At 34.6% G+C, this 25573-nt stretch overlaps 1 protein-coding gene, 1 long non-coding RNA gene and 1 pseudogene across 10 annotated transcripts; 1 reads left to right on the top strand and 2 right to left on the bottom strand.

Moving 5' to 3' along the window:
• Positions 1 to 2141: 2141 nt before the first annotated feature.
• LOC136067771 (uncharacterized) lies at positions 2142 to 3182 on the bottom strand. Its single transcript, XR_010629188.1, has 2 exons — positions 2904 to 3182; positions 2142 to 2544 (listed from the first exon to the last, which is right to left on the bottom strand). It is a non-coding gene; the product is annotated as an uncharacterized LOC136067771 (long non-coding RNA).
• A 987-nt stretch (positions 3183 to 4169) lies between these two features.
• LOC112030242 (nuclear intron maturase 3, mitochondrial-like) lies at positions 4170 to 7591 on the top strand (annotated as a pseudogene).
• Positions 7592 to 9549: 1958 nt separating this feature from the next.
• On the bottom strand, positions 9550 to 24759 carry LOC112030241 (disease resistance protein Roq1). Of its 9 annotated transcripts, none has more exons than XM_065773555.1 (11): positions 24428 to 24759; positions 20985 to 21009; positions 18944 to 19030; positions 18308 to 18835; positions 16955 to 18053; positions 16511 to 16834; positions 12979 to 16398; positions 12254 to 12896; positions 11795 to 12127; positions 11214 to 11593; positions 9550 to 10023 (listed from the first exon to the last, which is right to left on the bottom strand). In XM_065773555.1, the coding sequence occupies exons 4-9, from the start codon at positions 18820 to 18822 to the stop codon at positions 11859 to 11861; spliced, it is 6270 nt and encodes a 2089-aa protein (XP_065629627.1). In that variant the 5' UTR covers positions 18823 to 18835; positions 18944 to 19030; positions 20985 to 21009; positions 24428 to 24759; the 3' UTR covers positions 9550 to 10023; positions 11214 to 11593; positions 11795 to 11858. The 9 variants fall into 9 exon arrangements, with proteins under 9 accessions (XP_065629627.1, XP_065629621.1, XP_065629617.1 ...); XM_065773549.1 differs by lacking the exon at positions 9550 to 10023 and adding an exon at positions 10426 to 10815; XM_065773545.1 differs by lacking the exon at positions 9550 to 10023 and adding an exon at positions 10426 to 10809.
• Between the last annotated feature and the right edge of the window lie 814 nt (positions 24760 to 25573).

The following is a 25573-nucleotide window of genomic DNA, read 5'->3' as shown; positions in this document are numbered from 1 at the left end:
TCTCTCTCTCTCTCTCTCTCTCTCTCTCTCTCTCTCTCTCTCTCTCTCTCTCTCTCTCAAAAGAAGTGGTGTCTCAGCCTTTGACTAGACTATACTACTTCTTGTCTAGGAAACACCCCCAAACCCCATGAACTAATAGTATGGTAAATTGAATCTTGGACCTTCAGCTTTATGTCACGTGCCAAACCTAGCCCAACAAGTTCAAAACACTACCAAGGTGGGCATCTAGTTTGAACAGAAAAAAGAATGTTTTTTATGATGAGGTGAATTGGATTATCAGGTAATCAAACAGTTGAGACTGAATTTTTTTGCACTTTAGAGGTAGAAATTTTCAGTTTGCTTTAGATATGAATTCTTTTGCTTCTTTTAGTCCAGTTAAATCTAATAAAGAGGAGGCAAATAATTTTGGATTAGGAAGAGCATAGGCACTTGAAATTCTTCTAGAAGTCATCAACACTGGGTAACATTGGGCATTTTAATGGTAGCTTATTGTGGACTAACAATCTATGGCTTGACCTCTAGGTGAATGTACTTCATCTGAATTTGATAAATTTTGTACTTCACAAGACATAATCCATTATTGTTCTTTTCCACACACACCCTAACAAACTGGGGTAATTGAAAGAAAACATGTCATTTTGTGAAAACTTCATACATTGACTAAGGTCCTAAATAATGCTCATTCAAAGATTCAAGCATTATTTATTATCAAATAATACATGTTCTTAACATAATTATTACTCAACAAAGAGGTTTATAATATCTCATTACATAACAAAAACCCAATTAATTTAGGATGAATAAGAGTTTAGCCTAAAAGGACCAAAATTTAATTATCAAATCAAGAAAAACAATTTATGATGAATCAAGTCAGTAACTTAGATTGCTCAACCAGCTTAGTATGACATATTGGGTTCAAATTTCTCATGACATCAAATCAAACAATCAAATTCTAATTTCATATTTTATGAGTAAAACTTTTAAATAAAAAATGACAAACAAAAAAGTTAATGTTTTTTTTCACATATTAGCAGAAAATACTATATCAACAAGACCAGAAGTTAGTGAAACGTACTAAAATTTAGGTTGAGGTGGATGGAGGGATGATTCATCCCAATAAATAACTTGAACAAAATGGAATTGATAATTTTGCTTCTGCATGGACTTTTTGCTCTATTCAGACACAAAAAGAAGGAAAATAGTGTAGGAGTATAAAAAATACAACCTAGTTCGACTAATCTGACTAATTAAAAACTAATAAGTCCTTAAAAATTTTTAAATGAATTATTGGGAATGACAATAGATTCTTACATCAGGCAATTTTCTCTCTGTAAGGCTCATTAAGGATCAATTGCCCCAAGGTCTTGTTGATGCCTATAATAAGTTCCAAGAAAATGATGACAAAATTTGAGTCCATTTCTGGCTAGAAAGACATTGGAGAAAGAAGAAAGGAGAGTAGAAGAGGAAGAGGAATAGGAATATGCTAAGGCACAGTTGAGTAATTGATGAGGCTGTGTGAAATGCAGCAATACAGCTTGTTAGGAAGGTTGTTGGTTGCGTTTACAAATATCATGGATCGCCCTAGGATGATCAAGTTACTCATTGCTCTTGAAGATACTGATACTATCAAATGGTTTGATTTCTTTTGTTGCTATCAAAACTTCAAGATGTTAAAAAATTTAGGAACTCATAACTAAGGGTTCTTGGGTATTTTGCTTGTCTCTAGCAGAGAAGCATGATGAATCGACCAACAGCCCAAGAGAATTAAAGTAATACAACAAACCTTTGGAGAATTTTTTTAATGAATAATTCATTTTTATTTATCAAAACACTAGATGAAAAAACTTCAAACAAAGCTGGACACAAATTACAACCCAGCAAATACAACACTCAAACAACCCCTCTGTGCCACCAAAGTGCAAATAGCTACATTTGCAATTGCACTTTACTAGCCCAGCAGGGCACTCAATTGTTACAACAATGCAACTTCATTTCATAAGCATACATTGCTCCAATCACAAACTGTTGAGTTAGTGGAAGCTTTTATGCTTATTAGTTTTGTGTAACAAACTAATAGTAGGTTATTTGATGCTTATTTGTTGTGTGTAACAAAATAATAATATGTTATGCGAAATAGAAATAGAAAGACAATCACACATGTAACACAAAGATTTACGTGGTTCGGCTTTAAGTCTACATCCATGGACAATGTCTAACATAATATTTCACTAATAAAATGGGAGATAACAAAATTACACAAAAGCATGAGACAAGAGAATCTTTAATTTCTCTACACTAATGCCATAGCTTAAACTCTATAAAACCAATTAAACAAATCCACACACATATATATACACACACGTACAGCAAAAAGTAACCCTCCTTGATTAATTCTTGCCCACTTGAGCGAGTGCCAAGGTGAGTTTGAGAGGAGTGACCCTCGGGTAATTCTTCAACATTTCTCTCATAACTATCCCTCTTACCACCGCGTAATTCTTCAACATCTCTCTCATAACTACCCTCCTTCCATTATATAAAAGTGCCCTAACAAGCCAAGAAGAGAAATTTGAATTATTCAAATCTGATGAAAAAACTTTAAAAAAAATAGATATATGGAATAATTTTAATTTTTGAGTTTGTAGTGATTGGGATGTGAGTGCCAAAAGGTGATGTTAACAAGCACAATACTTTGAACTTTCTTTTTTCCCTCTTGCAATGCTAGTATAAAAATTGAAAAGAAAAACTCCAATTTATACCAGTTACAAATTAGTTTTTTTTTATCATGCCAATTTAAACTTGAGAAACAAAACCCACGCCTTCATTTCATTGGATTCCCCTCCCCAAAATAAAAGGGAAATCAAGACTCGTGAATTGTAATAGCAAGAAGAATGATGATGACTTACAGGAAAAGAAGTCGAAACATTCCTTATACCAAATTCTTTAGAATCAGCCATGCATCCAGGTAGTCTTTGGATGGGGTTCATCAATAGAATAGCTCTAAAAAGAATGCAATGTAAGGTTTGGATTAGGTAATCATGATAGGGCCATTTTGTCAAACCAAATAGAAAAATTGCGGTTTCATTTAATTATTTAAGTATATTATTCAATAAACCAGCATTATTTACATAATTAGTTTTAATATCGGTGAGATCAGGTTATTCCAGTAAAAAATTTTGCCAACTCGCACCTAACCCGATCCAAGCTTTAAAAAAAAAAAAAAAAAAAAAAACAAGAAAAACAAAAACAAACACAACCCAATCCATCACCTAATTCAACCCGCAAAAAATAACCTGAAATATTGGGTCGATTGGTGGGTTGAATGTACTTCCTTGCCTCTAATATTTATGCATGTGATAGGCTTGCATTGAAAGTGAGCTAAATATCAATTATCAGAATATCTTATTTATGAGATCACAGTTTCAACCAAAAAATTGTTTTTCAATCTTGATAAATTTTTTTTTATCAATACTTATTCCAATAAATATCAGTTTATGTCATGGCATTACCAATTGAATTGCAAAAGTACTAAATTAGCAAAATTCCCAATATGTATTAGTTCAATCTATGCTGCTTTAGCATAAAAAGTAGTTTGGAAGATGATTTTTATGTTTCTATGTTGCATTCCCAGCAATTTCAACAAGTTGATGATCTTTTTCTATTTATTTATTATTAATTTGTAAAAGCTAGTTAATGACTTGATGCTAATTAAGAAAATTACACTTTAAAAATATTTAGGTCATAAAATCTCTTATTGAAATCAATGTTAAACATTTGTTTTTTCTAAATAAACATGTAATATTCATAGAAAGAAAAGATTTAGAGACAAATCACAGGGGGAGGGAATTAATCCCTTCTCTATCTTGTGATTTAAAACGAAAATTTAGTGAGGAAGAGATAGTGTTAAATCTCTCATTTGGCTCCATTTTATGGGCAAAAACACTAGCCTAAAAATATGATTTATAAACCAAAAAAAAAAAAGGAGATAGAAATGAGAAGGATCCCCCTAATTAAAATACAAATAACCTATTTTCGACTAAAAAAAATAATTTAAATTCATTTAATTAAAACCAAACTAAAGTCCAGGTTCAAAAAACGAAATTCACCACCAAAAAAAAAAAAAATTTGATGTTTGCAATTGCAACCAGAACTACTCACTCAAGTTTGAACTCAGGCAGAAACCTTAAACCCCCAAAACAAAATCAAAAGTCCAACCTACCACTTTTCTTCTCGTTGTCTCAATGATTATACACCTCAGAAGAATAAACCCACTTGAATTCAGGTCTCCAAATCGCGCTTCTCTTAGACTATTCTCAACTCTCTTACAAAACCCATCTCCACCACCCAAAACCCAAACTCAAAACCCCATAAAAGCCCTCACAAAACCCCAACTCAAAGCCTTAGTTCTCACTCAATACTCACATGGCAACTTCTCCAATCTTGTCTCAAATGTCCTTGCTTTGCCCAATGTCCTCCTCACTGCCTGCCAAAACCTCACTACTCCACAACCCAACAGTGCCCTCAACTCCCTTGACTCACAGTCTCTTCTCAACTCGGTCTCGAGGCGGTTTGATATAGAAGAAATGGGAAGCCAGCTCCGTGAGAATCGGTTTGATATTGAAGTGTGTTGTGTCACAATGACGCCTTCAAGAATGAAAGGTGAGTCCTTGGTCTTGCCCAACTTGAAATTAAAGGTTTTGATTGAAGCTATTAGGATGGTGTTGGAAATTGTGTATGATGAATGGTTTGTAACTTTTTCTTATGGTGGGTTTGTCGGTATGGGACGCCATGGCGCGATTAGGTACCTTAAGTGCATTCTCATCAAGGTTTGCAAAAAATTTAGCATTTATTCTCTTAAATCCTAATTTTATAACATATAACACCCTACTTTACAACATCTTTTCTATCAAATCTTCTATTTTTTTAACACTTCATTTAAATATTCTTTCTTTATCATTTTTTATTTTTCCTCTCTCTTTCTTTGACTCTCTCTCCTCTGTGTCTCTCTTTCACAACCCAGCACTGCCAGCCACCATATCCACCCACCCATTTCACAACCACCACCTCCTCTACCACCCCTACCACCATTGTAACAACCACAACCCACCACAGCTACCACCACCACAAGTCACAACATCATTGTGGCAACCACAACCCCCTGCAAGAAGAACAGAAAAAGAAAAAAACCAAAATATAACCACAACTAACCACCAAAATCACAACCAACCACCACAAAAACAACCAGCAAAACCCATCAGCAGACCCATCACGCCGAACCAAAACCCACAGGAACCAAACCCAGATCGGTGAACCAAAACCCATCACGCACACACACAAACCTAGGATCGGTGACCCACGACCCACGTCGAACCAAAACCACGACCACAAACCACAGCAGAAATGAACAAAGAAGAAGAAGAAGAAGAAGAAAAAGAAACCTCCATCGCCCATGCCGAACCTCCACCATGACCATTGGGCCGTCGAACCCACGACCCATGCCCATCGGACCACAATTGCCGACCAAGAATCATCATTGCCACCACCCACAACCATCGAACTATCCAATCGGACCCAAACCCATCAGACCTCGCCACCACGAGACAGAGAAGAGAGAAGACGGAAGAGAGAAGTGATAGGATAGAGAAATACAGAAATAATAAAGAAAAGAAAGTGCGCCCTCACTTGAATTAAAAAAATAATAAAAGTTTTACAATTGGTGAACAGTGCGGTCTCAAATTTGAGACCACACTGTTCATTAATGCCAAAGTAATTGGCATTTAAAACTTTTGATGGAGGTGTGTTTTTAAAGTTTGGGGTGTCAATTTGGCATTTGACACCCTTAATGAGAATGCTCTAAGAACTCGGTAGAGAATCCTAGTTGGTGGTTTAGTGTCAGGTTTGATAGAGAAAGGTTTGATGATAGGCATGTAAATAAGTTTAAAAGATGGTTCTTTGATTGGTTTAATAAAGATGTTGTTTGAATGTGAGGTGGTGGGAATTGAATTGGGTGGTTGTTACTTAGGAAGGGGGTTTCCTCAAGAAAGCGGGTTGTGTTCAATTTTGATTAATATTTACTTTAATGGGTTTGATAAAGAAATTCAAGATATGCGTCTTCAGAAAAATCAGGAGAATCCAAGGTTTAAATCAGAGCAGCTTGTTTGGATGTCTGGCCTGTTTTATAAGCCAGTGAAGATGTATGTGGTCAGGTATTTGGATGAAATATTAGCGATAACGTCGGGGTCAAAGATGTTGACCATGGACTTTAAGAATTGGGTTTTGAAATATTTAGAAGGTAGGTTGGATTTGAGGGTGGATAAAATGAAGACGGCAATTCATAGTGCAGTATCTGAGAATATTAGTTTTCTAGGTATGGAACTACAGGCAGTTCCACCTTCAGTTTTGCATCCTCCCATGACGGAGAAAGCAATTAGGGCACGGAAGAAGTAGCTTAGGCAAAAGGAAGTTAGAGCTTTAGAATTTAAAAATGCTAGAGAGAGGAATAGAAAGATACTGGGGATGAAGATTTTGCAGCATGTTTTTAAGAAGTTGAAGCAAAGTGATGGGTTTAAATTTGACTTTCAAATTGAAAATGAGGTTCGAGAAATCTTCAGAACTTGGACTGATGAAGCGGTCCATGATTTCTTGGGTTCCTTGGAAGAGCATTAGGAATGGCATCGGATGCTATCAGCAGGTGATTTTCTCTCTTTAAGGCACATTAGAGGTCAATTGCCCCAAGAGCTGGTTGATGCTTATGATAAGTTCCAAGAGCAAGTTGACAAGTATTTGAGTTCGGTCCAAGCTAGAAAGGCATTAGAGAAAGAAGAAAAGAGAGTGGAGGAGGAAGAGGAACAGAAATATGCTAAGAGCACGATTGAGGATTTGACGAGGCTGTGTATGAAAGTAGAGGATTGGTCACCTGTTCTTCCAACTCTTTTCTTACTTGTGGTAGGTACATGTGAAAAGCTGTTCTCAAGATACTGCAATGCTAAAAATAGAGCCAAGCTTCTTGCAAGCAACTTGATCAAAGTTTGCTTGGCTTGTTTGTTAAGCTAGATGACCTGTGCTTGAACTATGTTCTGACTTTTGAGCTTAAGCATCATTATGCTCTTCTCGTGCACTGGCTTGATAGATGTTCTCCATCAAAGATCTGAGGGAATATTCTTCTTTTCAAACTGATCTGATTCTTTCATTTTAGGAATCAGGCATAGACAGCAGTACAGCACATTCTTCTCAACTTATCTGTTTTTATTTATTATTTTATTATTTTCATTTTTTGTTATCTCTCTGTGGGATTGTAGCACCACATCGAAAATGCCATGAGCTTTTCATGTACAAGATGGATATTGCTCTCTCTGGTTCTCCATTTGCAAACAAGAGAAACCTTACCCTTGATGTAGAACTCATCAGCTTTTGAAGTTTAAATACTCAAAACAACTACCATTTAGAAGTTTTTTGGAGCTTGCAATTAGCTTGGAAGAGAGTTGAGAATCAGAATATTGAAACTGGAATGAAGCTTGAGCCAATATTGAGTTCTATAAATCTTTTGCAAGAGTCAAGTCTGAATAGGAGGAAGTTGGGTTTAACTTAGTTTCTTTTTAACTCCTAATTGTATGATTGGCTAACCAAAGGTGTGCAAATTCAAATCTTAAGCACAACCTTTTTTTTGCAAAAAGAATTATAACGGGTGATGTATGTGCATTTGCTTGCATTGACTAGAAAATTAATCTTCATTTTTCTTTGATGATTGACTTGTATTGTAATTAATTCTGTTGCTTTTAGAGTTTAGTCTATGTTTGGCACTTTTGAAAAATGCACTATACTTTTTTTTCCCTATTTGCTTACAAAATTTTTACTGTTTGTATTGAACATTTATTTCCATTTAACTGGTCTTTGTGGTTGTTCGTTGTAGGAATGGCTGCTGTGGGGCTATGTGAGCTATCTTGGAATCAGAGGTACTGGATTTCAAGGCTTTAAGTAAAAAAAGAATATTGCAAAAGGGAAAGTGTTGATCATTTTTGTGACAAAGCAGGCTGAGCTTTTTGGCAGACTGACCATACAGGCTGGTTTTGTTATTAATGAAGTGTTATATTTTGTGGGCTTTTGGGGTTTAAGTTTTGGCGAGCCAGAAAGAATGTCATTGTTTCATTATTTGGCAGTTGCAATATCAAGTTTAATGGGTGTATGTGTGTGGAGAAATGTGGTTTTTGAAGATGGAAGGTAGTTTCTATAAGATATAGATGATACACTATACTGTGTACAGAAAATGATTCTGAGAAATGAGATGGATAATTAAGATTAGATCTTTCATTCTGGATTTTGCTAGTTTTAATTTATTGAGACACATAATCTTAATCTCTCTCTCTCTCTCTCAATATAAAGAAGTGGTGTCTCAGTCTTTGACCAGACTATTCTACTCCTTGTCTAGGAAACACCCCCAAACTCCATGAACTGATAGTGGTGAATTAAACCTTGGACCTTTGGCTTTATGTCAGGTGCCAAACCTATCACAACAAGTTCAAAACACTATCAAGGTGGGCACCTAGTTTGAATAGAAAAGATAAATGTTTTTTATGATGATGTGAATTGGATTATCAAGTAATCAAACAGTTAAGACTAAATTTTTTTGCACTTTAGAGGCAGAGATTTTTAGTTTGCTTTAGCTATGAATTCTTTTGCTTCTTTTAGTCCAACTAATCTAATATAGATGAGGCAAATAATTTTGGATCAGGAAGAGTATAGGCACTTGAAATTCTTCTAGAAGTCGTCAACACTGGGTAACATAGGGCATTTTAATGGTAGCTTATTGTGGACTAATAATCCATGGCTTGACCTCTAGGTGAATGTACTCAACTGAATTTGATAAATTTTGTACTTCACAAGGCATAATCCATTATTGTTCTTTTACACACACCCTAACAAAATGGGGTAATTGAAAGAAAACATTTTTGTGAAAACTTCATTCATTGACTAAGGTCCTAAATAATTCAAAGATTCAAGCATTATTTATTATCAAATAATACATGTTCTTAACATAATTATTACTCAACAAAGAGGTTTATAATATCTCATTGCATAACAAAAACCCAATTAATTTAGGATGAATAAGAGTTAGCCTAAAAGGACCAAATTTTAATTATCAAATCAAGAAAAACAATTTATGATGAATCAAGTCAATAACCTAAATTGCTCAACCAGCTTAGTATGACATGATTTTGACCACTTCCTAATCATTGGGTTCAAATTTCTCATGACATCAAATCAAACAACCAAATTCTAATTTCATATTTTATGAGTAAAACATTTTAAATTAAAAATGACAAACAAAAAAGTTAATGTTTTGTTCACATATTAGCTGAAAATACTATATCAACCAGACCAGAAGTTAGTGAAACATACTAAAATTTAGGTCGAGGTGGATGGAGGGATGATTCATCCCGATAAATAACTTGAACAAAATGGAATTGATAACTTTGCTTCTGCATGGTCTTTTTGCTCTATTCAAACACAAAAAAGAAGGAAAATAGTGTAGGGAGTATCAGAAATACAACCTAGTTCGACTAATTCAACTAATTCAAAACTAACAAGTCCTTAAAAATTTTTAAATGAATTATTGGGAATGGCAATAGATTCTTACAGCAGGCAATCTTCTCCCTTTAAGGAGCATTAAAGATCAATTGCCCCAAAGTCTGGTTTACGCCTCTAATAAGTTCAAAGCAAATCATGGCAAAATTTGAGTCCGTTTATAGCTAGAAAGACATTAGAGAAAGAAGAAAGGAGAGTAGAAGAGGAAGAGGAATAGGAATATGCTAAGAGCACAGTTGAGTATTGATGAGGCTGTGTGAAATGCAGCAATAGAGCTTGTTGGGAAGGCGGTTTAGATGGCTGCTTAGGATGATCAAGTTACTCACTGCTCTTGAAGATAATGATACTATCAAGTGGCTTGATTTCTTCTGCCGCTATCACAACTTCAAGATGATAAAAAATGTAGCACTTGTCGCTAAAGGTTCTTGAGTATTTTGTTTGTCACTAGCAGAACCAACAGCCCAAGAGAAATATTAATACAACAAACCTCAGGGGAATTTTTTTAATGAATAATTAATTTTTATTTATAATAACACTAGAAGAAAAAACTTCAAACAAAGCTGGGCACAAGTAACATCCCGGCAAAAACAACACTCAAACAGCCACTCCTCTCTGCTACCAAAGTACAAACAGCTACATTTGCAACCACACTTTCCAAGCCCAACAGGGCACTCAGTCATTACAACAATGCAACTTCATTTCATAAAGCAGACATTGCTCCAATCACAAACTGTTGGGTTAGTGGAAGCTTTTATGGTTTGTTGTGTCTAACAAACTAATACTACGTTATTTTGTGCATATTTGTTGTTGTGTAACAAAATAATAGTTTGTTATGCGAAGTAGAAATAAAAAAGACAGTGATACATGAAACACAAAAATTTACGTGGTTCAGCTTTAGGCCTACATCCACGGACGATGTCTAACAGAAAATTTCACTAAGAAAATAGGAGATTACAAAATAGCACAAAAACATGGGACAAGAGATTCTGTAATTTCTCTACACTGATGCCAAGGCTTAACTCTACAAAACCAATTAAACAAAGCCACACATATAGATACACACACTGACACACATACAGAAAAAAGGAACCCTAGGTTAATTCTTGACCAGTTTAGCGAGTGCCCAGGTGGGTTTGAGAGGAGGGATCCTCCGTGGCTAATTCATCACCGTCGCTCTTGTAACCTTCCCTCTTACCACTGCGATAGGCTTCAAGTTTCTTGGATTCCCTCCTTCCACTCAAGAAGAAAATTTTGAATTATTCAAAACTGATGAAAAAACTTAAGAAAAAGTGATATGGAATGAATTTTATTTTTGAGTTTGTGGCGATTGGGATGTGAGTGCCAAAAGGTAATGTTAACTAGCACAATACTTTACCCAAAAAAAAACTAGCACAATACTTTGAACTTTATTTTTTCCCTCTCTCAATGCTAGTATATGTGCCAAAACAAGGGTAAAAATCTAAAAAGAAAAACTCTAATTTATACATATGACAATTTTAAATTTTTTATCATGCCAATTTAAACCCGACATTCAAAACCCACACTTTTATTTCATTGGATACCAGTCCCCAAAAAATAAAAGAGAACATCAAGACTTGTAAACTGTAATAGAAAGAAGAAAGATGATGACTTACAAGCAAAAAAGTCGAAACATTCCTTGTACAAAATTCTTTAGAATCAGACATACATCCTCCAAGTCTTTTGATGGGGGTTCGTCACTAGAGTAGTCTTCTCCACTTGGTCCAGCCCAGCCATCATCATCACGGCTTTGCTTATTTCTGCTACCTTCTAAGGTTGAATAGTGAAGATCATGATGGCGATCACCCAGATCCTTTTAGAGCGTCTTGCTGTTGATGCTTAATTGTGTTATAGTTTGATTGGGATCTTCAATGTCTTGTTAACTATCCCTCTTCCCCCTGTGAATGGATTCAAGCTTCTTGGACGTTGGATCCTCTCCTTCCACTAAATAAAAGTTCACCAACAAGACAACAAGAAAAGTTTGTATTGCTCCAACCTGATTATAAAAAATAAAATAAAATAAACCTAAAACAGAAAAGTGATATGGTATGATTTTAATTTTGAGTTTGGGCTGATTTTGCTGCAAGTGTTAAACAGGTAATGCTAAGGTGCAACTAGCACAATACATTGAAGTTAACATTTTTCTGTAAAAAAAGATAGTATATGTCCCCAAAAAATAAGAAGGATGTTCACTTACTGGCAAATAAGTCAATAATTTCCCTTTAGCTAGAATCCTCATAATCAGCCATAAATTCTCCAACTCAATGAATCCGCTTTAGCTCTGGTTCCTTATTAGAGCAGCCTTCTCCACTAGGTCCAGCCCCATCTTCCTCAGCACGGCTTCGCTTATTTCTGTTACCTTTTGCAGCTGAATTGTAAAGATCATGGTGGAGATCACCTAGATCCTCATAGAGCATCCTGCTGTTAATGCTTAACTGTGTCATAGTCTGATTGGGACCTTTAATGTCTTGGTAAATATCCTCCTTCCCTCCATGAATGGATTCAAGATTCTTGGGCATTTCATCCTCTCCTTCCAATAAATAAAAGTTCACAAACAAGAAAACACGAAAAATTTGTATTATACTAACCTGGTTAAAATAAAATAAAAAAAAGATGATGACTTGTAAAGTAGTAAGAAGAAAAGACGTTCACTTACTAGAAAAGAAGTCAAAAATTTCCCTTTGAATCCACTTTGGCTGTGATTCCCCATTAAAGTAGCCTTCTCCACTAGGTCCAGCCCCATCATCCACATCACGGCTTTGCCTATTCCTGCTACTTTCTACGGCTGAATTGTCAATATCATGACGTAGTACACCTAAATCCTCATACAGTGTGTTGTTGTTGATGCACTGTGCCATGGTTTGATTGGGATCTTCCATGTCTTGCTTGTATACCAACCGAACCCCAATTTTCTCCACCACCTCAACATATATTTTAATCTCGAGTTGACTGAATCCATAGGCATCAATGAGACTATGTATTTTGCCCCGATTGGAGATGAAATGGTGAGTGGGCAAATATAGCAACCAAATATGAGGTGATTCAACCCTACCAAATTCTGTCCTAAAATAATAAGATTGTGCGAAATCTGCAATATACAATCCATTGAGCCAAAAATTACATTTAAAATTCTGATATATATGATATTGACGTGACCCATTGGGTACAAAAACAACACACAACGCAATTCCTATTAGCTCATCAAACCCACGAAAAGGCAACTGCATGCTATCACCTCGACGCTCATGGCTAAACCATTTTGGAATTTCACCTCCAGGAATAACAATATTTGGTAGTCCCTGAAATAAACAAGGCATAATGTTAGGAATTGAGAGAGAGACAGAGAGACAGAGAGACAGAGACAGAGACAGAGACAGAGACCTGAAGCATGTTACTGCCGTTTTGAATATAGTCAACCAATTTGAAGCAGTTGAAACATTGGAAACGGGAGTAGTTTGACCTAAAAGGATAAAATTGCAGTTCTGGCAATCTCTCCAGTGAGCTACAATTGTTTGCAATTACAGAATCGATAGTTGACGGAACATTTCCCAATGATTGAAGCCTCTTGCAACCCTCCAAATAGAGACTTCGAAGATTAGAGAGTTGGGACATGCTTTCAGGAAGGAAAACAAAATTATTTCCACTTAGGTTTAAGCATTCTAAAGATGAAAGGCAGCCAATGTCATTGGGGATTAATAAAAGATCGCAATCATTAATATGCAAATATGTTAAAGAATGCAGACCCGATAAGGAAGAAAATAATAAGCCCTCCAAAACAGGACTTGCTGGCAGGGAATAATATAAAAATGACGGCAATCCTATGCACTCCAGAGGACTTGTTGGCTGGGAATGTGATAAATTCCATAATGGGTCCATCGACTCAAGACTTGCTGGTTGTGAATAAAATTCAGATAATTTCCATCTACGGATATATAGTTTTTTGAGATTTTTAAGGAGAACAATGGAAGAAGGAACCTCTTTTATGGATGTCCAACACAAATTAAGCTCCTCCAAACCTTTCATATTTCCTATGTTCTCTGGCAAGATCTCCAATTTTAAGCATCCAAAAAGATCAAGAAAATTAAGCAACTTCAAACTACAAATGATGCTAGGAAGGTGCACAAGATTCATGCAAAATCTTAGAGCCAATGCAGTAAGGTTAGTCAAACGGCCAATTGATGAAGGCATCCCTTCTATAGCTGTTTTACTCAAATCAAGCATCTCTAGACCTTCGATTATCCATGGGTTCTCTGGCAAGTTTTTGAATCTTGGGCATGTAGAAAGATCAAGAGCACCACGGAACTTAAAACCACAAGTAGTGTTAGGAAGACTCACAAGTTTGTGGCAATTAAATAGAGTCAATGAAGTAAGGTGCATCAAACGTTCAATTGATGAAGGAAATTCTTTTATAGTTGTTCTACTCAAATCAAGCTCCTTTAGGCCTTTGACATTCCCTAGATTCTCTGGCAAGTTTTCAAGATTTTTGCATCCTTGGAGGGCCAATAAAGTAAGCATTGTCAAACGTTCAATGGATGAAGGCAACTCTTTTATAGCTGTTCCACTCAAATCAAGCTTTTGCAAACTTTTGACATTCCCTAGATTTTCTAGCAAGTTGTACAAATTTGAGCATCCAAGATATTTACAACCTTTGAGAGTTAATGAAGTAAGACTTGTCAAACGTTCAATCGATGAAGGCAACTCTTTTATAGTTGTTCTACTCAAATCAAGCTTTTGCAAACTTTTGACATTGCCTAGATTTTCTGGCAAGTTGTACAAATTTGAGCATCCAAAAAGATCAAGAGATTCAAGCGATTTCAAACTACAAATGGCACTAGGAAGACACTGAAGATATTCACAACATCTGAGAGTTAATGAAGTAAGACTCGTCAAATGTTCAATCGATGAAAGCAATTCTTTTATAGCTGTTCCACTCAAATCAAGCTCCTTTAGGCCTTTGATATTCCCTAGATTCTCTGGTAAGTTTTCAAGATTTTTGCATCCTTGGAGGGCCAATAAAGTAAGTCTTGTCAAACGTTCAATTGATGAAGGCAACTCTTTTATAGTTGTTCCCCTCAAATCAAGCTTTTGCAAACTTTTGACATTCCCTAGATTTTCTGGCAAGTTGTACAAATTTGAGCATCCAAAAAGATCAAGAGACTCAAGCGATTTCAAACTACAAATGGCACTAGGAAGACACTGAAGATATTCACAACGTCTGAGAGTTAATGAAGTAAGACTTGTCAAACGTTCAATCGATGAAGGCATCTCTTTTATATCTGTTTTACTCAAATCAAGCATCTCTAGACCTTCAATTATCCATGGGTTCTCTGGCAAGTTTTTGAATCTTGAGCAAGTAGAAAGATCAAGAGCACCACAGAACTTAAAACCACAAGTGGTGTTAGGAAGACTCACAAGTTTGTGACAATTAAATAGAGTCAATGAAGTAAGGTGCATTAAACGTTCAATTGATGAAGGCAATTCTTTTATAGCTGTTCCACTCAAATCAAGCTCCTTTAGGCCTTTGACATTCCCTAGATTCTCTGGTAAGTTTTCAAGATTTTTGCATCCTTGGAGGGCCAATAAAGTATGCCTTGTCAAACGTTCAATCGATGAAGGCAACTCTTTTATAGCTGTTCCACTCAAATCAAGCATCTTTAGACTTTTGACATTCCCTAGATTCTCTGGCAAGTTGTACAAATTTGAGCATCCAAAAAGATCAAGAGATTCAAGCGATTTCAAACTACAAATGGTGCTAGGAAGACACTGAAGATATTCACAATGTCTGAGGGTTAATAAAGTAAGACTTGTCAAACGTTCAATCGATGAAGGCATCTCTTTTATATCTGTTTTACTCAAATCAAGCATCTCTAGACCTTTGACATTCCCTAGATTCTCTGGTAAGTTTTCAAGATTTTTGCATCCTTGGAGGGCCAATAAAGTAAGCCTTGTCAAACGTTCAATTGATGAAGGCAACTCTTTTATAGTTGTTCTCCTCAAATCAAGCTTTTGCAAACTTTTGACATTCCCTAGATTTTCTGGCAAGTTGTACAAATTTGAGCATCCAAAAAGATCAAGAGATTCAAGCGATTTCAAACTACAAATGGCGCTAGGAAGACACTGAAGATATTCACAATGTCTGAGGGTTAATGAAGTAAGACTTGTCAAACGTTCAATCGATGAAGGCATCTCTTTTATAACTGTTTTACTCAAATCAAGCATCTTTAGACCTTCGATTATCCATGGGTTCTCAGGCAAGTTTTTGAATCTTGAGCAAATAGAAAGATCAAGAGCACCACGGAACCTAAAACCACAAGTGGTGTTAGGAAGACTCACAAGTTTGTGGCAATTAAATAGAGTCAATGAAGTAAGGTGCATCAAACGTTCAATTGATGAAGGTAATTCTTTTATAGCTGTTCCACTCAAATCAAGCTCCTTTAGGCCTTTGACATTCCCTAGATTCTCTGGCAAGTTTTCAAAATTTGAGCACCCAGAAAGCCGAAGACATTCAAGGGATTTCAAACAACAAATGGTGTTTGGAAGACATACAAGTTTTTTGCAACCCTTAAGAGTCAATGAAGTTAGGCAAATCAAGCCTCCAATTGATGAAGGTAGTTCCATAATCGAAGTGAAATCCAAATAAAGAAGAACAAGCTCTTTAAGAATTCCAACGGATGGGTGAAGCACATGTAAATTCTGACAATTTGCAAGATTTAATTTCTCAAGATTTGGGACTCCAGTGAAGTCTGGGGATATAATCAGGTGTGGTCCTGACAAGTTGATGATCTTCAACTTGTCAAAATTCTGTTTTAAGAAAAAAAAAAGTTAAAAAAGAAGTCAAGTTGATGAGTTTCCTAGTGTCCGATTTATTGAAATTTAAATGCAAAGTTATAAGGATACTTAATAACAAAATTACCTTTATTCCTATCCAAAGTTTTTCAATTCTGCTTTGTGGCAAACAAAGCATAACAAGTTCATCTAGCTGGAAAGTTGATGGCAAAGAATTTGAAGGATAACCCCACCAATCAAGAACTCTTAAAGAATTTGGAAGATGGAAAGTTGATGGCAAAGAATTTGGAAGACCCAACCAATTAAAATGTGGAGTGTCATGGAAAAAACCACCATCAATTTTGAGAAATTTAAGATTGTACATCTGCGAAATGGCCTCAGGGCTCCAACATACCTCTTTTAATTCAATATTACGACACAAAATATTCATGGCTTGAACCACTTCATTTCCCTGATAATCAAGAAGGAATTGGTGAATTGTGAAATATCTTATTAGCATAAATATTTAAATATCAAATTTGTTGAACAAGAAGGTAGGGAATGAGCTCAAATTCTCTAAACAACCTCTTACCTTATTTTTTTTCAACATGTTGTCAATGTCCTCATTACGCCACAGTCTACTACGCTTCCCACAATCATTAGAACACTCTTGACGAACTATGTTCTTACCCATTTCTTCAAGTAAATCATGCATCCACAATCTATCTCCATTATCAATTTTCAAGAGAGATTTATTAATGAGTTCCTTCAATCCAATAACAGCGTAAAGGCCAAGACTATCTAGTATGTCTACTGCATGATCCTTCTTCTTGTGATTAAAGAAGCATGCAATATGCAGGAATATTTCCTGCTCTAACTTTTGGAGTACATCAAAACTTATTTTAAGTACATCCAGAATTTCTGTATTAGGATATTCTTTCAATCTCTTTAATGCACTTTTCCATTCATTGGTATCTTTCTCAAACAAGAAGGAACCCAAAACCTCAAGAGCTAAAGGCAGACCAGCAGCATACTTTAAAAATTCTTCAAACATCACTAAATACTCATTTGGGACATGATCTTTTTTAAAAGCTTTAGAGCAAAAAAGTTGAAAAGCATCTTTATCATACAATCCTTGAACTTCATATATTTCATCTACTCCATGCGTTTTCAACACATGCACATCTCTTGTTGTTATGATAATTCTACTACCCAGCCCAAACCAATCATGCTCCCCAGCTAACATTTTTAACTGGTCTAATTTATTTACGTCATCAAGAACAAGAAGAATCCTTCTATGACATAACCTATTCCTAATCTTGAGAACTCCATCATACTTATCTCTAATTTTCAAATCTGTTTCCTCCAAAATATTAGAAATAAGTTTATGTTGTAGTCCAACTAAACCATGTTTTTCAGAATTTTCCCTAACATCCTCAATAAAACTATAAGCTTCAAATTCTTTAGAAACCATATGGTAAACAACTCTAGCAAGAGTTGTCTTACCCATTCCCCCCATTCCCCAAACCCCTATAATGCGAACATCGTTTGACCCTATAGCTAAAAACGACTCCAATTCCACCATTCGAGAGTATATTCCAACCAGGTCCCTAGTAATGTAAGGGAATGCATCATATTTCAAGTGAAGTGATATCCATCCCATGATGTCTTTGATGTGTTCTGTCTCATACCTGCAACCAAAAAGGTACAATATGCATTGAATTTGAACCACCAAGAGTTCACGCAAAAAAAAAAAAACATATATAATGTTCAATTCGGTTGAGTGAAACAAAAATATGTAAAGCAATCCACTCAGGAAAAAATTGAAAGAAGTAGAATGAAACATGTATGTAGGTCTGCTTAAGGTTCCAAATAAAGTTATATATATGAAGTGGGTCATCTGAATATATTTAAAATAAATAAATAATTAGTCAAGTTTAATTACCTATCATTCTTTAAATGACATCCAGCGAGATTGCCCACTTGTCTCAAAGCATCTCTCCATTTCTCCACCCTTTCTTTGTTCTCCTTTTCTTCATGTTTAATAAATGCCTGCTCAAAAGTTCCCATTTGTTTCCGTATATCAGATGGCTCCACGTAGTGAAAAACAGGAAGAATTGTCATTTCCATCTCTTTCTTGCAGTGAATGATGTGTGCAAGTTCATCTAAGCACCAAGCTGAAGATGCGTAGTCTTTTGAGATAATGACGATAGCAAATCTCGACTCCTCTATTGCTTTCAACAGCTCTGGTGAGATGGGTTTTCCTCTGTCAAGGTTTTTATCGTCTTTAAAAGTGTGAATGCCTTTTTGTATCAAAGCTTCATAAAGATGACCCACAAAATTGTAGCGGGTGTCCTCGCCTCTGAAACTGAGAAAGACGTCATAATTCCATCGGGCAGCAGCAGAAGAAGAAGAACTTGGGAAAGATGACGAGTCCGTTTCCATGTCCACTAAAGCCATTAGAAAAATAGATCTGCATGCAAAATTTAAAAAAAAAACCAAAAAACAAATAATAATCAATTAGAAATTTAGAACCGAAGAAAGATTAAAAAAGAAAATAAATTAGGGAAGAAGAAATTACTTGATCCCCAACCTGACTTGCGTTGTTTTGAAAATATGTAGAATCCAATCTGAAATTTGCAGACTGAGGAGAGGATTTGGAGAGGACCTAGAAATTTGGAAGTGATGAAATGTCAGTGCTCCTTTTAGGAAATATTACAAGAAACTTCCACTGCTCTGTTTTATTATATTTTTCAGAGTACTTCCACTTCCTAGAAATTTCAGTGCTCCTGAGAGGAAACAAAGAACTAAACGATGAGTTTTTTTGTTTTTGAGAAGAGCTAAACGATGAGTAGATCATGAGAGGCCGAGAGGTTACAGTGAGATGGAAGAAAGTGAGAGAGGGAAGAAAAAGGTCTGGTCAGGTGAGGTGAGTGAAGAAGGTAAAGAGATGCGAAGGGGAAAAAGTAATACCTGAAAAATTGAGAAGTACAAAAAATAAATTAAAGAAATGGAGTCAGGAGCGTTCTAGGAACGCTCATAGTTTACTTTACCCAATAACGACAAGTCTTTTTTTCCTTTGAGAGCCTTTGAGAGCATCTACAACAAGTACAATCTTATTTATTTGATTATTTTTAAATAAACAATCTCATCTCAGCTGTACTAACTACTAAGTAGTATCAAGTTTAAATTTTTTTAATCACCAATCTCATAATTATATCACCGTATAAGGAATTTATTTTTATACTCCTAAATTAAGTAATTTAAATAATTTATGTATACATATTCGACGTGGAATTCCAGAACGATACACTAACACGCTCTGGCACCAAAATATTCTATTCCTATGGCCAATCCAAAAAAAAAAAAAAAACAACAGCCGAGACAGAATTCAAAACTTTGTTTTATATTGCTTTTTACGTTACTTCCAAGTTAATAGTTTGTTTGTATATTTATTAAAAAAAATTAATTATTAAAGTAAAGTAAAAAAAAATCATGCAATTGTCTTTTAAGAACTGAGATTTTTAAACTCAAAAAAAAAAAAATCATTTTCAATTTTAAAATTAGAACAAATGAATAATTTTAAACCTTTCTCTCTTGCATTTAAAAAGTGCAATTGCATGGTTCAGGTGCTCATATATATTGTGCATATGCCTAGTATTAGTTATACGACGGCATCTTTGCATGACTAAAATAATAAATAATGTCAGCTCAAAAAACAAAAACATAAATATTGTTAGTTTTATGTATTAACTAGTCGCTAATTCATGCGATGCACAAATTTATCTCTTCTTTGAGTAATTTTTGTTATAGACATGTGAGTTCAAGCTAATAGAGCATGTTCTCAATGTCCATAAATCTCTGCACTGAAATAGACATTAAACTTGTAATATGATTTTAGTTAATATGAAGTTGGCGGATGAAAGTTGTGTGAGACGTTTATAGATTGAAAGAAAAGAAGAAGAAAGTTGATAGTAAATTTTGAATGGAATAGAACTTCTCTGCTTGTGGTCTTCCCTAATAAAAAAAAAAAAAAAAAAAAAGAGAAAGTTGATATTACATTTTAAGCTTCTCTAACAAATGTATCGTTAGCCCACACAGTAGAGAGCACATAATTATATTCCTGACCAAATACTTGCACAAACTCCAACTATAAATCTTACAAACCTCAAAGTCCATGAATATATTCTAACATAAAAATTGATAAGTAAAAATTTTAGTTTAAAAAATTTTTTGTTTTAAACTCAATAATTACAACGGAGGAAGGAGGATGTTCTGACATAAAAAGCAAACAAAAACCTACCCTTTAAACTATAGAAACTTATTACCACAAAAAGGAATCATAAACATGCAAATATTTTTGAAATCAAACTAAAGAATTAAAAAACATAGAATTAGAAAAACTCATGAAAAAAAAAAAAAAAAACCATACCAAGTTCTTTGTAGCTGCAGATTTAGATTCTAATATTTGTAAAACACCACCTATGGAAGGTTTAGATTTTGATGGTTGTAATTATCTACTCTCTATATACCAGATTATATGGGACATTAAGTGAGGAATATTGTAAAACATCATTGTACCTAAAAGAAAAATTAGATAAAAACATTACTGATTCTCTTACCTGCTAGGTTGTGTTCCTAGGAAACCTGCAAAATCAAAAGGAAAACAAAAACAGAAAAACATGAAGAACCATCAGACAAATGAAAAGAGGAGTTATTAATAACATATTTCATAATTTAAATCAAAATTCAAATCTACAGAGATGCATAATAAAAAAATTATAACCAAATACTTTCACAAAACTGAGCCAACAATACTACTATAACAATACTATAACAAAACTGGCTTTGTACGTGATACAATTAAAATAGAATTCTCTCTCTTATTATTATTATTTTTTTAAACGACGGATTAGAAGAGTGTTGGTTTGTATTGTAGAATTCTAATTATAACAAACAATATCAATAATATTTTTTTACCCCCCCCCTAAATAGGCAGACAAATTGTTGTTTATGGATTGAATTCCTATGGCCAATCCAAAAAAAAAAAAAAATCCGAGATAGAATTCAAAACTTTGTTTTATATTGCTTTTGACGTTGCTTCCAAGTTAATAGTTTGTTTGTATATTTATTAAAAAAAATTAATTATTAAAGTAAAGTAAAAAAAAAAATCATGCAATTGTCTTTTAAGAACTGAGATTTTTAAACTCAAAAAAAAAAAATCATTTTCAATTTTAAAATTAGAACAAATGAATAATTTTAAAACTTTAACTTTTCTCTCTTGCATTTAAAAAGTGCAGTTGCATGGTTCAGGTGCTCATATATATTGTGCATATGCCTAGTATTAGTTATACGACGGCATCTTTGCATGACTAAAATAATAAATAATGTCAGCTCAAAAAACAAAAACATAAATATTGTTAGTTTTATGTATTAATTACTTGAATCCAGTCTAAAAGTCTAAATAATAAATTCTTGCAAACTATTAAAACTTTAAAGTTTAAACTATCTTCTTAAATTTAATGGAGATTGTGCTTTTCTAGCCTCACTTTATTTTTAACAGTTTTTTATTTTATTTTATGAGAATCTATTTTAATTGTGAATAAGGCTGCATTTGTGTTTTGGTTGAAAAGAATTTCAAGAAATCATTTTACAAAGCCTATGTGTTTGGTAAGCACAGAAGATTGAGTCAAACGGAAATCAATTTCCGCGTTGACTGTAAAATAACCCCAGCAAGCCAGAAATGAATTTCAGGTTTTATTTTACCTTCAAATGATTTCTACTCCAGGAAAATAGAAGAGAGAGAGAGAGAGCAAGAAGACCAAGCATCAGAAGCAACCCCAGATCGCACAACCGCCCCCAACCCCAGATCGCACCATTGCCCCCAACCCCAGATCGCACCGATCTCGTTGCACCCCAGCACCGACGAGATCGGGCCGCTTGAAGCACTGCCCAGATTGCGCGGCCTGTAGCACCATCGAGATTGCACCCCAACACTAGCGAGATCGCACCCATAGTCACCACTGAAAGCTCATCGGCACGCCATCTAGATCATCACCACCCAAGACTGATCCACCCCCAAACTCACCCAATCTGGCCGCTGCCGTCCTCCATCCACTCTTCTCTCTCTCTTTCCCGATCTATCTCTCTATCCCTCACTCTGTCACTCTTTCTCCCTTCGATCTCACTCTTTCTTCCTCTCCCTCAATGTTTTTATTTTGATTTTTGGTTGTGTTAAGTGTATATTTTGAAATTTTCTGTAATAAAATTTGTTTAGATGCTGAAAAAATGGCTGAGAAAATATGAAAAATTTATAAGAAAATAGCATTTTTAAAATGTTACCAAACACCGAAAATCGTTTTCCGGACTATTTTCCATTGTAAAACCAAACACTCGAATTTCATTTTCCTTACGGGAATTCATTTTCCTTACGAGAATTCACTTTCCCCTGCATTCATTTTATACTCATAAGATTTACATTGAACCAAACGCAGCCTATGACACAATTTACAAGCATTGTTGAAAACATAAAATTAAGGTGGCTATTACAACTCTTATGTCTAAAGTCTTAAAACTTTGATTGTGGGAATATTGAGTGGGAGTCAATTTCGTAGGATGTCGTACTAGTTTGATAAGTGGAACGATATATTTCAATACCGGTCAATACCAGTGTTACGTTTCGAATTTATCACAGTATATATATATATATATATATATGAATTTATAAAAATAATTAGAGCTTATTAATCTTAAAACATAACTTAATATATTTGATTAGAACTTAAATTCCTATTTATTTTGTTTATGCTACTAGCCCATGTCCAAGCTATTTTAAACCTCTATCCAAGCCCAATATTTTACTTGACTACCCAATAAAGCTTCTGAGCACAAGCCTACAATATTGATATTGAATGATAAACAATTTCCCATGAAACAAGAGTGGCCGACAGCTATTGGAGTAATATTTGCCTATTTCTACAATTTCTTATAGTTCGAATAAAGCTTTTTTTTTTTTTTTTTGTTTTTTTGGATGGGATCGAAGAAAGCTTTTTAACCATTCACTTCAATTCAAAAAAAAAAAATTTCCCATCACGTGAGGGGTCAGTAGAATCAGACTCACGCCAGTCACATACTCACATGGCAAGCAGCGCATAAATTAAGACCCGTATAAAACAAAAATAAAGAAGAAAATAAACCAGAGGAGCAGACCAAATGAATAAGAAAAAGACGACAACGATGAAGAAGGGAGATAGATCAACAAGGTGAGGGTGACAAAGAAGCATGTTTACTGCGTAGGCGACGTGATCGACGCTAATACAGTAAGTTTTTGAGAGGAGGGAGAGCGACTTTTAGATGTGACAGTTAACCTTTTTTTTGGGTCCAGTATGCATTTATCGGCCGGATTCGGTATTTTGGTACGGTATGACCGGATCAACCCGGTAAGACAGGTATTTAATCCGACACGAAACACAGGCATTTCTGTACCAGAGTAGGTGCCGGTACAGAAATTACCGGTCATTTCGGCCGGTACAAATCTAGTTATTATGTGGCTAAGATCATCGCAATAAAAGACAATTTAATATAGAGCTCAAATGGGGCATAAGCAAGTGTGGTCAAAGTCTCAAAGATTTGAAAGTTTACAGTGTTTGATTCTCAACACACCCATATCTCAATTTTCATAATTTAGTTCTCAATTTTCAAATTCCTGTTTGGAACCCAAACTTGAACTCAGTATTTGGTTTGTAAAAAGCAAGTGGGGCCTATGTCAGAACGGCTACCCACGTTTCTTCTACATACAAACCCAACCTGAAGATAAAAGAAGAATGCAAAGGTGAAAAAAATAAAAGCTTTAATCTGATAAAATAAACCCAAAAGATCTCAGTTTTAAAGGTTTGGTGTTGATATATGAAGTTCTGATCTCATATCATAAACCCAGTAAATAGCACAAACATCATAAACCCACACATAATGGTCCGAAAATCAGAGGCAAAAAAGACTGTAACAACACATCAAACTCCACAAAATTTTAACAATAGATGAGACAGAGAGAATGAAGGAGACGCACCTGAGATTGGGGCTAGAACAGGTGGATCTGAAATTAGGGAAGAAGAAATGACTTGATCCCAACCTGATCACTTGCGTTGTGCTGAAAATGCGTCGAATCGGAGTGAGTAGAAATCCAATCTGAAATTTGCAAATGAAGAGAGAGAAAAGACTGAGGAGAGCTAGAATTAATTTTGGAAGTAATGAAACAGACTGAAGTTTCAGTGCTCCTTTTAGGAAAAATTACAAGAAACTTCCACTGCTTCTTTTTATTACTATTATATGTTTTCTCATTTCTGAGTAATTCCACTTCCTATAGCTAGCGAGGAGCGAAAGTTACTCCTTTTTTTGACGCTTTCTCAAAAGTGGCGCTGAAAGTTGTGGTGCGTGAGCAGCGAAAGTTCTCTTTTTATTATTTTAATGTTAATGGCTACTATAAACTTCTTTTCATATTTTCTTCTTACAAATAAAGCCCTTTTTATATTGCTTTTTCACCGGGTGCGTATAGCTTTTTCTTTATAGTAAAAATACTAAAAAATTCAAGCACTACAATGAGGAAAACAAGCTGTAACTTCCCATTAACCAGTGAAGTCCTGTCTATATTGCTATTTTTTGCCAGCTATAAAGTTCTTTTTATATTTGCTTTTTTACCCAAGTTTAAGAGTTTGTTTATATTTTTATTAAAAAATTAATTATTTAAGTGAAGTAAGAAAAATCATGCAATTGTCTTTTAAGAACTGAGATTTAAAATTAAAAAATATTATTTTTAATTTCAACATTAGAACAAATGAATAATTTTAAACCTTTTAACTTCTTTGACTTACATTAAAAGTGCATTTGCATAGTTCTAGGTGCTCATATAAATTGTGCATGCGCCTAGTATTAGTAATACAATGGCGTCTTTGCATGACTAATATAATAAATAATGTCAGCTCAAAAAAGAAAAACATAAATATTGTTAGTTTTATATATTAATTACTTAAATTCACTCAAAAAAAAAAAAAAACTTAAATTCAGTTAATTCACTCTAAAAGTCTAAATTATAAATTCTTTGCACTTTGCATTGCAAACTATTAAAACTTTAAAGTTTAAACTATCTTTTTTAAATTTAATGGAGAATATACTTTATTAGCCTCACTTTATTTTTAACAGTTTTTTATTTTATTTT

The sequence above is a fragment of the Quercus suber genome, unplaced genomic scaffold (genome assembly GCF_002906115.3).
Source record: "Quercus suber isolate HL8 unplaced genomic scaffold, Cork oak 2.0 scaffold_6, whole genome shotgun sequence".
Classification (NCBI taxonomy): domain Eukaryota; kingdom Viridiplantae; phylum Streptophyta; class Magnoliopsida; order Fagales; family Fagaceae; genus Quercus; species Quercus suber.
The sequence above is the reverse complement of the archived record's forward strand: the minus strand, read 5'-3'. Positions and strand labels throughout refer to the sequence as shown.